At 33.1% G+C, this 14,725-nt stretch overlaps 1 protein-coding gene across 1 annotated transcript; it reads right to left on the reverse strand.

The window, feature by feature from the left end:
* Positions 1 to 4,874: 4,874 nt before the first annotated feature.
* Positions 4,875 to 12,429, reverse strand: CYP90D1 (cytochrome P450, family 90, subfamily D, polypeptide 1). The gene is made up of 8 exons (XM_086452643.1): positions 12,078 to 12,429; positions 11,325 to 11,649; positions 10,383 to 10,532; positions 10,012 to 10,257; positions 8,470 to 8,559; positions 8,196 to 8,381; positions 7,961 to 8,082; positions 4,875 to 5,308 (listed from the first exon to the last, which is right to left on the reverse strand). The coding sequence occupies exons 1-8, from the start codon at positions 12,275 to 12,277 to the stop codon at positions 5,215 to 5,217; spliced, it is 1,413 nt and encodes a 470-aa protein (XP_086308769.1). The 5' UTR covers positions 12,278 to 12,429; the 3' UTR covers positions 4,875 to 5,214.
* Positions 12,430 to 14,725: the final 2,296 nt, after the last annotated feature.

The following is a 14,725-nucleotide window of genomic DNA, read 5'->3' on the forward strand; positions in this document are numbered from 1 at the left end:
ATCTCAAATATAAACTTAATTTCTATGAGAAAATGATATCGCTTATCTAAACATTTCATCAAACTCATAATGATCAACAATCATCATAAGTTACTAAAATCACTAGTTTTTTAGGATTATGAATACCTATGAATGCTCGTCAATTATACAAAGAAAGATTTATTGGGCAGATCTATTTGTGGCAATTTTATTTCAAAAACTTCCTTACTTACAAGTTTGTTATTGAACAAACCTTGCATTATGAATCAGGCTAGCATGATTAACTTAGTAAGACTTGAAATCTTACTACGGGTCGTTGGGCTCACATAGATTATTAAATTAGCAATCCAACATTACAATCATGGAAAAAATCAAATTCAAAATAAAACAAAATAAAAAAATTAAGAAAAAAATCCTTTTTGAACTTGATCGAAGGTGTTGAAAATTGATGACTTCTTAACTCCTAAATTTATAACTAAAATTCAACACTAAGAATTATCCTTTTTTTTTTCCCTGATTATTTTTCAAAGTTCTTAGAATTTTGTCATTTATAAGTTTGTGGCATCACATTATGTTCTTGGATGCCACAAATTGTAGGATCCACTCCAAGGTATGTCAAGTAATAAATTAACTACATCAATTTGAATTTTATGAGGTCAATTCCCACTGGAAGGTTTATTGGTAATCAACTCACTTTGATAAAGTAAGGTTCTATTGGAATTGTTAGAACTTCAAGGGAGATTTTGTATAAAAATGCAAAAGTTAGGCCTAGTAGGGTAAATCTCTCTTTTAAAAATGCTTGTTACCAATAATAATTTTCCTGATGATCATGAATTGTAATATTTTCTATCATAATAATGAGATAAAATGGAGTAGAAGGGTTCGGCAATCCCACAAATACCCCAACTTTTGCATTTAGTCTTAATACTACAATGGTTATTTTAGTCAAAAACCGGTAAATTGCAGTCTTATGATTCCCATTAAGATGTTAATTAGTTTTTAAAAATTATAGAAACATATTTTTTTTAATATTATTTCAAAATCTCCTATTTTAATAATAATAAATTATAAAAAGGCTCTTGTAATACATGTGCTAATGTGCGTTTGCACATAACCATTAACTAGGGGTGCACATGGTTCAGATTTGTTTGGATTTGTGACAAAATCGAAATCGAGCCAAATATGATTGGTTCTAGAAATTTGGAACTGAACCAATCCAATTACCTATAGAACCGAACAAATGCAAACTAATCTTGGCTTGGATCAGGTCTCAGTTCTTATACTTATTATTTTCAATAGTAAAATTAAAATAGTTAAAACTTAAACTAAGCAAAACAAATATTAAACAAAGCATCACTCATAACTCATAATACGTATAAACAAAGCATCAACGTACTTATTATTTCAACATAAACGAAGCATCACGCATAACACATTAAAAATGAAAATCATGAAAATAGATGAAAGAAACTAAGAAAGTTGGTTAGTGGCGAGGTGAGGGAGACAATGACTAGGTTTTCTTCAAAGAACTTGAAGAAGAGAAAATAGATGAAAGAAACTAAGAAAGGGATTGGAGACTCCGAGTATTGTTTAAATGTTTTTACCTTTTATCTTTCAAGATTATATTTTATTTTTAAATAAATCTCACTCTCTCTCTCTCTCTCTATATATATATATATAAATTGGTTTGATTTTATTATACCCCCTAATCCGAAACCGAACCAAATCAATTGATTTTTTTTACAATCCGTACCCGAACCAAACCATGCTCAATCCGAACCAATTCAATCAAATCCAAAAGACTTCAGATTTGTTCGGTTATTGGATTTACCTGATCCAGTGTGCACCCCTACCATTAACCACTCAACGTTCAAGACTCACGACTTCTTTTAAGTCATGGATGTCTAAAGCAGGCTCTATTATTGGGCTCAAAGTTGTCCTAGTTTGGGCTTCATCAGCCCATAACTTTTTTTGAAATGGTCTCAGCTTTGTTGATTTGATTCAATTTGTTGGCAAGTAGAAAACCAGATTTAATTAATGGGCTTGGGCTTAAGGATGGTTTGAGTTTTTTTTTTTTTCATGTGTAAAGATGAATTCACTACTCAATCAATGGAGTTGAAACCCTGAGGGGTTGGCTCAATGGCAATCTTGGACCGATAAATAATCAGTGCCCATAGGTCGTAAGTTTGATACCCAATATGAGCATTACTTTCTCAGGGGTCACCTATGAGGGCGCACCCTCACTTAACTAGTGCGTGTGATTTGTAGGCGTTGCACATGCCCCAGAACTAATCCTTGGACAAGCCCATGGTCTATGGATTGGGAAACACCCAGATATGAGTCCAGTCCACTTTCTATAGGGATACCCGGTTATTAGAAAAGAAAAAAATCTAATGGAGTCAAGAGGTTATTTTCAAACTCAAAATCCAAATAGGTTTTTTGGGATTCTAATAAACCATCCCCGGGCTTCTCAATGGAAGCATGATTAGCAATATTAATGGATGAACAAGTAGAGATAGTAGTGATGGAGATAGAATCGTAGCTTACATGCCATTTTGTATGGACAAAAACCCACTTTTCGGGAAAATTTACCCATTACTGAAAATTAGAAAATTTAGTTCATTTGAAATCCAATCCAAAAGTTTGACTAAAAATTGGCAATCAATTTGAAGCCAAAAATCAATTTTTTGAAAACCTGCTTTCTACGTTACATGAACCACCACCAATCCATCAGCCAGGAGGCCAACTCTCATTAAGCGGTTACACAGTTCTGGGCAAAATATTATCTTGATTAACATTCGATCCAAATCGCTCAAGAAATGTCCAAGACAATGTGAACAACTTATATATGACTCAAAATTAACCCTATATATAAAAACAATCTAAGAGCAAATCTTTCAAATGATATTATAAATCCTAATTTTTACCCCAAACCTTGTTCTCTCTCTCTCTATATATATATTTTAATTTTTTTTAATTTTTTAATTTTTTAAAATGCATTTTAGGGGAATAATCCCTCTTCACATCAACAATTTCTTCACATTCCCCTTAGGTATCCAGAAACTATGAATAAGACATCCACTAACCCAACCGCATTCTAGATGGGGTAATCCACGAGCCGTAATCATCGCAAAAAAGCGAAAAAATCAATCTTTTGCTTAAGTTTGCATGAAGTAGGTGAGAAAAATCAATAGGATTGATAACAAGTAGGAGCTTGTAATGGGAAGGCCGGCTTAATATCCATAACGTGGGATGATAATGTGTGTGCACAATCGAAGAAATATCAATTATAATGGATGGAAAGGACTATCGTGCAGATAGCTATCTCTATCATGAAAAAGGGGCAGCATTGAAGGTGCACAATTTCTTAAATTATATCTAATTCGACATTTCATGTGAGCTTGAATGCATCTTAAGTACACAAATTGTAAATGCATTTGATTTCTTCATTTTGTTTTGAATACATGAATGTCATCCAATATATATTTATTATTTCAATATCCAATAAATGGCTGCATGGGTCAAAACCCTTTACAATTTTTATATTATATATATAGGGGAGCGGTCAAGAGACATAAGTAAAAATATATGTAAAAACAATTATTTTTCAAAATATGGGTTAGAAGTTTCGGATTGAGCTGATTTTTTTTTATAGAATAATCTCTATGATGAGAGGATTATCCTCACAAAAAATCAGCCCAATCTGGAACTTTTAACCACATCAAAAGTGATTTAGAATGTGGATCATTGTTTTTTTACCAATAATTTGTAAATTACTTTTGATGGATTCAAAAGTTTCATGTTAGGCTGATTTTTTGTAATTTTCTCACTATAAGATTCCAATCAAACATCAAATTTCCCATAATCTAAAATCAAGTTACCAAATCAATTTTTCCTTGATTTTTGTCTAAATTTTCATGTTGAGTTTTCAACCTAGTGCTAATATTTTATTGTTTATGTGCTAATTTTTACTTAGATCGTTCCTTTGGATTTTCAATCTGGGAAAAACGAAATAGTAAAGTGAACAAAAAACAAAAAGATTTATGTGATTCAACAGTGTGTTTACGTCCACAGATCATATAAAATTCAATCACCATCTTCTTTCGCGTTTTACAACAATCGATATCTTTTGAAAAATAAGAACATAGAAAACGTTTCTCTCTCCCCAAAATATAAAATACTTAAGAAAATATTACATAATTTTTCTTTTCGTAATCTTACAAAATTTAATTTGGGAGCTCTGCCCCTAGGCAGGGGTGCACTACCCCTCCCATCCGCTTAGCTCAGCCTACCCCAACAGAATACAAGACATTTACACACCACAAGCATGGTAAATTATATTTTTAATTATTTATTTATTATTATTGTAAGAACCATCATTTTCTAGCTAGAATTTTTATCCATAATATATTCTCCTCTCCAATTCATTCTCCATTAATACCTCGACATGCAATTGTTTAATGTTTCGATTATTATGTTCATAAGTTTCTCATTTTATATTTAGTGAGTTTCTATTGTCACACCAACTTTTGTTAACACCTCCACCCCAAATATGTGCTAATTCTTTGAAAATACCTGCATATTGAGGTGGCATTAACAAAATTTGATGTGACATTAGATAATCATTTGGCTAGTTCAAATAACTTAGAATTATGGGGGTATAGTAGTAGAATTAGAAACCAACTTCTGTTGGGTGGAACCAGGGCATGACCCCTTCCCATTCCATAAACCCAACCCTCAGACCATAATTCTAAACAACTCTTATAGACAGTAAAATTAGATGGAGACTCCATCCTTATCTATAAATCAATCAACCTAGAAATGAGTGAAAAAAAAGACTACTACTTATGGTAAAAATGAATTTTGGATAAAAAAAGAATTCTTTTATTTATTATTATTTTTAAATAAATCACCCACTCAATTGAAATGTTGTTGGGACCCATGGACACAAATAACAATGTAAGCCTACCACCTACCAAGGCTACCTTTATTGCATTTGTACAAATAAGGTGAAAAAGGGTTGAGGTGAAGAATTAGTCAAAAAAATCAAGGGTGGGTCCAGCTCTGGTCCCACAAAAATATGTCTGTATATTGTCTACATATACGTATGATCCCACAAAAAAAAAGAAAAAAAAAAAAAAAAGCCAAGTTCCCCACACGTGTGCAGTGGACCTACCTGGGGTTTAATTTGTTTGGTTTGGTCTTGAAATTCTTCTTTCTCTGTGAAAGTTACCATCAAAGGTCCCTTCTCCTTTTGATCCACACGGGCATTCTCCTTTTCATTCTTACTGTTGGAAAGTTGACAATGGAATCATACTCAGCCACCCACCTACACAGAAAAAACAAGAATAGAAACAACTTCTATTTAATTATTTACCTTTTAGGATAAAAAGGAAAAATACTTTTGGAGGGGTCTTGAAAATCACTTTCCTGTTGCACTCTTACCGATGGACAGCTAATATCAGCATTCCACTAAAAAAAAAAAAAAATCATGTTTTTTGTTTTATATGAGTTAGAAGTTTTGAAATGAAGTGTCCCACCACACGAGATCATCCTCACAAAAAATCAGCCTCTTCTTCACCTACACTTTCCACACTTTATAAGTTGAAGAATCGTAGACCATTCATTTTCTTTATAAATCATTTTTTATGAATTTAAAAATTTTAGAATATATTTATTTTTTTTCAGCAAAAATCAGTCTATTAGAAAATTTTTGACCCATATAAGAAAAATAGGTTGAGTTATTTTTATTGGTTGGCGATGTTTTAGTCCAGAGAAAAATTAAGATAGTCTTGATTGAGATATTTTAAGACAATCAGAAGGGTTCAATCACTATATGAAAAAAAGGGTAAATTCGATGTTGATGTTAAGGTTCGTTCGTCAAATTTAGCCCTTTTTTACGTGGTGAATGTTTCATTCTAATCTCAATTAATATTAAAAAATGGTACAAAAACTTTAAATCATGAAATTCCCTGCAGTGTAATCATTAGACTTCAAAAATTTAAATAGCAATTTTTTATGACTCGCCTCCCTCATTAAAGTGATATGTTAAACATGTCTCTCTAGATTTAAAGTTTTAGAATTGCTTCTTTATTTATTTTTATGATGGGATGTCCGGACGATTGGCTCGACTAGCAGGGCTGAGGTAACTACTCTCTTAAAGCAATACATCTCACCCAAATCTTTGGATGCATGTATTATCCCTCAAACCCCACATATAAGTAAGTCGGGATAAATCCTTATGGGTGGCCAACAAAAGGGTTTGAACTCAAGACCTCTCCCTTTTTGAAGGGAGGTCTTGACAACTACATCCAACACTAATTGGTTGAATTGCATATTTATAGACTTTGAAAAGTTTGGCAAAGAATGACAGAAGTATTTCTCATTTGTCTCTTGTCTTTTTTTGTCTTTTAAGCCAATCCAATTTCTATAAAGATTTGACAATAATATTATCATATGTAATTAGATTTTGTCAAAATAAAATAAAGCAACCTAGATATTTTTGTTGAATTCACCAATAGGAATACAAAGTGGAAGAGAGTGAGAGAGAGTCTTGGTGGCTAGAGTAGTACTTGGTGTAGTTTTGCAGGCTAGATTCTTGTCTCTAAACCTCATTATAAACAATTTTGACTCCTCAGAGGTCTCGTTTCCATCAAAATCAAAGTTCTCCCAAAAGTGCCCTTATGTATGATTGCCCGTGAAAATTAAGTGGGATAATGATGTCACCTTAAAAATACAATTTTCAGGAGTATGATCGTATATTGTCCTTATAATTCATTTTCCTACATCGAGTGATTTTCCATCTTGTGCGGGAAGATGTTTTCTCACCCTATCCCTAAAAACAATTTTTCCACCTAGTGAAGTTGTTCTCCCACAATTACCCCCCACCCATAATTAAAAATAAACTATCTTTTTGACATTTTCGGGGAATCAATCAAAAGGCTGAACTCTTTTTCCTATTGCGTCGAGATTCCATACGGTGTCCCGTTTCTACATATAGGAACGATGTCTACGTGGCGCAATAAACAAATGCATTGGGCTGCATGAATAGTTTGGTTAGAAGCCCGATGTCTTTAATTTAAACACCAACTAAAACACACCTATCCTATTTTATAGGAATGGGACACCATATTAGATATTTCCTGAGTCTTTCCTATTACCATTTTTCCTTAGAACTCATATTTCCTAGAATATAAATTATGTGCAATTAATCATATTCTTAATTTTCAAGTTTCTAGGTAGACATGATATATATGTACATTATGGGTATTTTTTTCAATTATTAATCAATCCATGTTCATGCAATCTCTTGGTAATTGTGTGAGTTTGTGCAGACGATTATGTATTTCGATATGGCTTATCTATTATCTACAAGAATATAGGTTTTTAATAATGTGGGATCTAAGAGGACAAAAGATGCATGTTGTCTTTTCTATGCATCTTTTCCTTTGTCCCTATCCCAAAAAAGACTTGATCAAATATAGGGAAATGGTAATGTGGGTATCGATGGATTGGATCCAATTTTGAACCATTCGGATCCAAAAACTTAGTAGTATTTGGATCGAGGATTTGGTCTTGATAAAGCTACAATCCGAGACCGATGGGATTTGATAACCCACCAGATTGGTTTTGATTTTTGAATCAGCCATATCAAATTCTGAGAGAGACGACCCAATCTAGATCTGATCCAATACTCTCAAATTAGTTTTGTATCCAAAAATTGAGTTCAATAAGATCTGATATGATAAGGACCCGATCCAATAAGTATCCAATTGATTCCTGCTCTCATTCGATTCTTATTGGATTGGATAGTCCTAGATCCACTCCATCCGAACCCAATCCATTTATAGCCTCATCAATTAGGGTTGATTGTATAAAAAAAGCACACTTGGCCATATCACTAGTACATGTGTGTGTGTGTGTGTGAGAGAGAGAGAGAGAGAGAGAGAGTGAGAGAGAGAGAGTCTTGGCTTCTTCGTACCTGAATTGAGTGACAAAGTGATGAAGGAAAATGGAAGCTTCGAGCCTGGCCAAATCAAGGCCAGGACAAAGTCTTTGGCCACCACCAAAAGGAGTGAAGTTATAAGTACCCATGTCTTTATCCTGTATGATCATCAAGTCAAGTTAGAGAGAGAGAGATGTGTTGTAAATAAAACAAGAAAAAGGAGAAGAAATGACAAGAAGGGTAACGTTGAGGATCCTTGTTGAATTCTTACATTCCACCTCCATGGATTGAAACAGTAGGGCCACTCATAAAGGTTCTCATCAAGATGAACTGATCTGAAATATGTGAACACACACCATCCCTTTGGTATTAGATACCCTTTAATCTCCACATCCTTCATAGCCTTTCTCATTACCCCTATAATGACATTTCCCATTCTTAATGTCTCTGTTATCACCTGTTGTTAAGTAGAGTAATAGGTTAATGATGATGCCTCCTAATCAATGTTCTCTCTCTAAGTAAATTTCAAGATAATTTCAACTTACTTTTTGTGTAAATGACAAAGACATATAGTCACTCCAGCACAAAGATTCTCCAAGTTGAGCTTTCTGTCTCTTCAGTTTCATGTTCTCCTCCTGAGATTCAACAAATTAAAACTTCTGTTATTAACATGAAATTACCATATGGGTTAACTCTCTCTCTCTCTCTCTCATGTATGGAGTGGTGTGTAAAAACAAGCCAACAAATGATGAGCACCATCACCCTAGAATTGACCCAAATGAAAGATAAAAAATTTGATTATGATAATGTTTCTATTTCATTTATAAGAATATAATAAATTATAAAGAAAGGGGAAAAAACAAAAATGATTGAGGAGGAAACTTATTCTAAAACAAAGTAAAAAAAAAAAAAAAAAAGTGGAAAGTGACTAATCATCCTTCTTGTTTATAGTATCTCACCAATAAACAAAATTTTAAAGAATAAAACAATTTGCACCAAAAGAATAAGAGACGTAAGATCGATGATAACAATGTTTCTATAACATTGGAAAGATATTTATATATGTAGTCCTTTTTATGCATGGCCCACCCATTAGATAAGAAGAATTTGATTGTAGCTAGATACCCTTTTATAGTTTACAGTACATGTATTAAACAAATGTATTGAATAAAATTACACTTGGGGTTTTTACCAAAATGTCATGAATAATTGACGCTCTTAGTTATGCTCTTGACATGACAGTGTACAGAACCATAGATCTTTTTCTTCAGGAAACACAAGGAAAAAGATCTATGGTTCTGCTTACATGCCACGCCAAGAGCATCAGTTTTAGAGCGTCAATTTATCAATAGTCTTTAAGAAATATAATGAGTGAGAAACCAACATTATTGTGTGATATGCATTTTTTAAAATATTTATCTTAGATATATCTCCTGTTTGGTAATAAATTTTTACCAAATCAGGTAGTTACTGTCCTTACCTTTATTTAAATTTACTTTTATACCCTTAGTATAGACATTTACTTGAAGATGAAAAAGGATATAGAAGTAAAAAAAAAAAAATTAAATGTAGGAAAATGTTGAACTAAGTCTGTTGGACTTTTCTCCTTGTATCTTGAGGAAAAAAAAAATCTATGGAGTGCACTGTCCAGCGAAGTGAGTTTAGAATGACCCTTAAATATATGCAAATGAGCCGTGCTAAACCGACTCCAAAAAAAAAAACTCAAATAGACTCAATTGACATGGAATGTACCCAGAACCACAGTTTTTTTCTCAAGACGCACAAGGAAAAATCTATGGTTCTATGCACATTCCTCAGTTGAGTGTATTTGAGTATTTTTTTTAGTCAGTTTAGTATTATTCTATGCAAATACTTAGCTAGTATACTGCAGGTATCCTAAATTCCAGTACCGAATAGGGGATATCTCCCACCTTCTAAATATTTTTAGAAGATATATGCATGGAATTTTGGCATTTTGTGTTCCATTTTTTTTTTTTTTATAGTTCTCCATTAATCTTCTTGAGTGGTAATTTCAATTTCATTCTACTAATTTTTCTAAACAAAATTAAGAAAAAGTATGTCGGTACCATTAATTGTTGGAGAGCATGAGGAGAATCGCTGAGATATTTTATGGCAAGCGTCATAAGGACAGGTACCGAATCCTCGCCAGGTATCATCAAATCAATCATATTGTCTGATATTAAATCGATCGTTAACTGATCACTTGTGTCATTTAGCAAGACATCAATAACATCCTTTGGAGCATTTGGGCTGTTGCTTTTCCTCCTTTCTTGGATAATTTTGTGTACCAACTTCACCATTCTTTTCTTTGCCTAAAAGCAAGTAAAAATGTCCAATATCAATAATTCATAGTTGGCCAAAAGCCATTTTCGGAAAAAAAAAAAAAAAAACAAAAGCAACAACAACAACAACAACAACAGCAACATAAGAAACTTGCCTGTAATGATCTATAAAGTCTACTCCCAGGTAAATTTATGGGTAAAGACATCAGGCCTGCAATGAATTCTTGAAATTGTTGCTTGAGAAACTGCATTTCTTCACCTGGATCCAAACTAATCAATGCTTTGACTAGTACATGGAATGCAATCTGATCAAACAATTAGAAATTCTTAGCAATTTTCATAATTAAAATCTCAAGATAATAATAATGCAACGAATTTCTTTATTAACAACACGAATTTTGCTAAATAATTATGAACCCGAGCCTGACCTAGATGGGTTCATAATAGAAGATAAAATAATCTTAATTTAACCTAATTTTTTTCATTTGAATATGATCTGGTGTATTTATACTCAACAACATGCATCATTTCCAATGCATCAATAGTTCATATAAGATGAATCATTTATAATACTCTATAAAAGGGTTATAATGGAAATGGTCTAGAAAATGATTTCTCTTGAAAAATGTGATTTTCATGTGCATTTTCCACTAGAATTCATTTTCCCACCCAAAATGATTTTCCACCTTGGAAGGAAAAATATTTTCGCATATTCTGATAATTTTATTCTCTTATGATTATCCCTACCCCGCGAACTAAAAATTAACTATCCTTTAAACAATTTTGTAGATTCAATTAAACGGTGCTATTCATTTTCAGAAGGAACTTCATATTCCCTGACATGAATTTGATCCGTACAATCATACAAATTAACCCTAATAGTTTGTATATTTTCGATCGCCATAGTAGGATAATCTAAGTACTTTAAACTTATTGCAAAATTCAAATATTTGAATTTATTGTTTAGGTAAGTTTGTGTGTGAGTGTGTGTGTCTGGTGTGTGGAGTACTGGGGTGGGGTGGTGTGTGTGTGTGTGTGTGTGAGAGAGAGAGAGAGAGAGGAGAGAGAGAGAGGAGAGAGAGAGAGAGAGAGCTGACATTTTTGGTTTCATCTTGTATGTAAATGAGCTGATTATCTTTCCAACTCTCCATTGACTCTAGCACATACTTTTGCATGTCTTTAGTGATCTGAGCCTTTAAGTGTGAGGATTTGAAGAAGGACCCAATGAGTCCATGGACTCTCCTTTGCAAGCTCCCATTGATGAGCAAAATAGAAGATTTCCCCATCAACTCAGTGAGTGACCTCGGATATGATGGCACGAAAACCTTAGCATCACTTTGAAGAACAAACCTACTAACCTCAGCATCGATTGATACTATCGTTGGGCTACCAAATATGTGTGATTTGAACACCTTCCCATACCTACAAATATTCCAAAAATCTCAATCAGTGTTCTTCTTCATCGTGGTTGTTGTTATCCATCTATTTTTTTTTCATATAATCTTTATTAATTTATACCAAATTACCTACTAATCCTTAACAATAAGATCAAATCAATTCCAACAAAAACAAGATCACTATTTAATCATTTGGAGTTCTCTTAAAAAAATTTTATCTAAAATACCCAGGAAAAATAAATTCAAAACTAGAATAATAAGGCAAAAAATACTCAATATCATGAACAAATTCATGATTTTTTTTTTCTTCAAAAAAGAGAATCCATAGCTTCTTGACTAATTAGTTGACTTAAAAGATTGTGTGTGAACAGTACTACTAATTAAATTAAATCTTAAGCTTGACTTAAGCCGATATCAAATTGAGCTAAAATTAAGATAATTAAGGTAACTTACATGCGTCGACGCTTGTCCATGAAACTCTCGGGGCGATCTGAATAAGCACATGAGATGAACTCCATGGTTTCGCCGATAAAAGGCCATCCAAGAGTCCCCGAAGGAAGTGGGCTGCTTCTGTTTCTTGATCTGATGATTCTGCAGAGAATTATGATGGACAACAAGATTGTTGTCGCACACAAAATCAAGAAACTGTCCATTTTCGAAATTTTTTACAACTTCTGCTTCTTCTTTTTCTTACTCTTAAATATGCTTACTCATGATGACGAAGGTGGTGACGATTATCATTGTGGTGGAACAAATGTGAATGTTTGTATGTGCACGCGTGTGTGGGAGATGAGATTAGATTATTAATTAAGAGCCTTAATATATGATCTTAGTGATTAGAGAGTGAGCCAACTAGAAGTAGGCCAATATGGGTCTATGGGTCAGGGCAGGAAGCCAGGTCGACTAGACCCATTCACTTTGATAAAAGATTTGGTGAAATAAGACTTATTTCTCTAACACAAGTTTAGGTTGCTTTGGTGCAGCTTCTTGAGGCCGGGGTGGCTTTTAGTTTTTTCCTTCCGAGAAGCATTTTTTGGAGTCAAATTATCATTTGGTACCCACTTCGACATTCGAATTTCCACAAAAATCTAAATCCAATAAGGATGAGAATTTGAAATTGTCTTTTGAATTTTGGAGTGACAATAAAGAACATTTTTTTGTTTTTTGAAAGAAAATGTTTGTAACGTTAATCAGGATATCTTCAAAGTGTTTCTAGGTTATTATTTGAAAATTTTAAATTAATCATCAAAATGTCCACAAAGAGTACTGTTTTTCACCAAATGCCACAGATCATCTAGAAACACTTCTAAACTTCAAAAATAGCTTCTCTAAATACTATGATCACCAAGTAATCTTGATTCTTATAGAAGTGATTCCATGGAAGGATTTTTATTATTAAAAGTAGAGCGATATCCAATGAGGCCTAATCCAAAATGTACCAGAAATGATCAGGTGGGTGGGTGGGTCAGTGGGTTGGCCAACTCATTTATTGCGACACTAGTTAATAATATACGTGTTGCAATCATACTAACCAAGTTTGGATTTGTCAATTATTCAGTAGGGTCAGTTCGATTAATTCGGATAAATATGAGAGATTTTACAAAAAATAAAAAAAAATCAATGATTAGATTAAAAAAACAACTATTTTACAAGTTTTTTCAGCAATCTTTTTCAAATTTTTGATAAAATTCGAAAAAATTTGTGACAGGTTGTAACAATAATATAATGTCCATCATCCTGATTACCCCAATCAAATATTATATTATCAATATTTACTGTAGAAATCTCCATGGTAATATGGTTTTTTTTAAAAAAGGTGACCGTTTTTATTCATGGATATACTATGTAAAAGAAATAAATATATTGAGATGTCCCCACGTCCATGATTGTCTCGTGGCACAGTAGTTTGAGCGTCCCTTGCAGTGCAACTGGTACCCTCGTGCATACATGTGAGATTCAATAAATCCAACACACTCCCCATCATCAACTGAAGTACCTTTTGTCCCTCTCTCTCTCTCTCCACTTAAAATGATCACCCAATCCACACACACACACACACACACACACACACACACACACTAAGCCAACCTCTCATGTTACTTTCATTCCATCCATCCTTATTTTATATGTGGAACCACATGTGGTTTCCTATCTTTACTAATAAAAACTCTTCATAGTTTAAAAGAATTAGAAAACCCATCTCTTTACAGTCTTCTTAACCTATGTTTGACTATCATCATTACTAATATTCAAACCACATAAGACCCATTTCTTGTTGTCTTGGTTTAAAAAAAAAAAAAAAATTAAGTTACATTCCCCACATTCCCTACCTTCTTTGTCCCAATTACCTAATTTTAAGATCTTTAATATATTTTAATCAGAGTTCATAATTCATTCATATTGTGGATCTCTCTCTCTCTCTCTCTCTCTCTCTCTCTCTCTCTCTGGGTGTAGTGTGAAGTTTCATTTGTTAATTCTACAAAATCTTTGCTTGAGAATCATGGGGAATATCTTGGATAACCCTTTTTTTTTTAATTTGAAGGGGTATCTTTGGATTTTGTCTAGATATTAAGGCTACGTTAGGAAAGGAAAGAATAAAGTAGCCTACTTGCCTTTGGTAGTTGTGGTCACTGTCACAAGCATGGCGAATTTTTTCTAAAGTTGAGGAAAAATTCGTCGAATAAAGGACTCGTCCATTAAATTGACAAATCAATGAATTAATTGGTGACTTGTCAATTAATCATCTCTGCTCCCTTTAACCTCAAGATTCTACTTCTTCAACCTTCAAGTCTCAAAGACAAGATAGGGTTTCTAGGGAGGTCGAAGTTGATGGGTTTTTAGGATCCAAAAATATCATTTGTATAATTTAAGTAATTTTTCTTAATTTGTTTTCTTCTAAACTCTCCTAGATTTATCCAAACTAAATCAAATTGACCCGAACCGAATAATTGCCAAATCCGAACTTGGTTACTATAGTTGTGGTTGGTTGTTTGTTGCATGGTGTGGGAACTTTGAATAATTTGTAAATTATGCCTAATTCAGTCAAAACTTTCATCTTTAAGTTGAGAATGTATTCATAACTTAATTTTGAGTTTATTGAC

This window comes from Akebia trifoliata, chromosome 8 (assembly GCF_017979445.1).
Source record: "Akebia trifoliata isolate Shusen 1 chromosome 8, ASM1797944v1, whole genome shotgun sequence".
Lineage (NCBI taxonomy): Eukaryota > Viridiplantae > Streptophyta > Magnoliopsida > Ranunculales > Lardizabalaceae > Akebia > Akebia trifoliata.

Bases quoted from the DNA above. Each gene is read 5' to 3' on its own strand.
- CYP90D1 (XM_086452643.1), bottom strand. From the start codon at position 12,277: ATGGACAGTTTCTTGATTTTGTGTGCGACAACAATCTTGTTGTCCATC. The intron at 10,258-10,382 runs GCAAGTTTCTTA...ACTTGCTTTTAG, and splicing joins GACTTTATAGATCATTACAG to GCAAAGAAAAGAATGGTGAA. The intron at 8,083-8,195 runs GTAAGAATTCAA...ATGATCATACAG, and splicing joins TCAATCCATGGAGGTGGAAT to GATAAAGACATGGGTACTTA.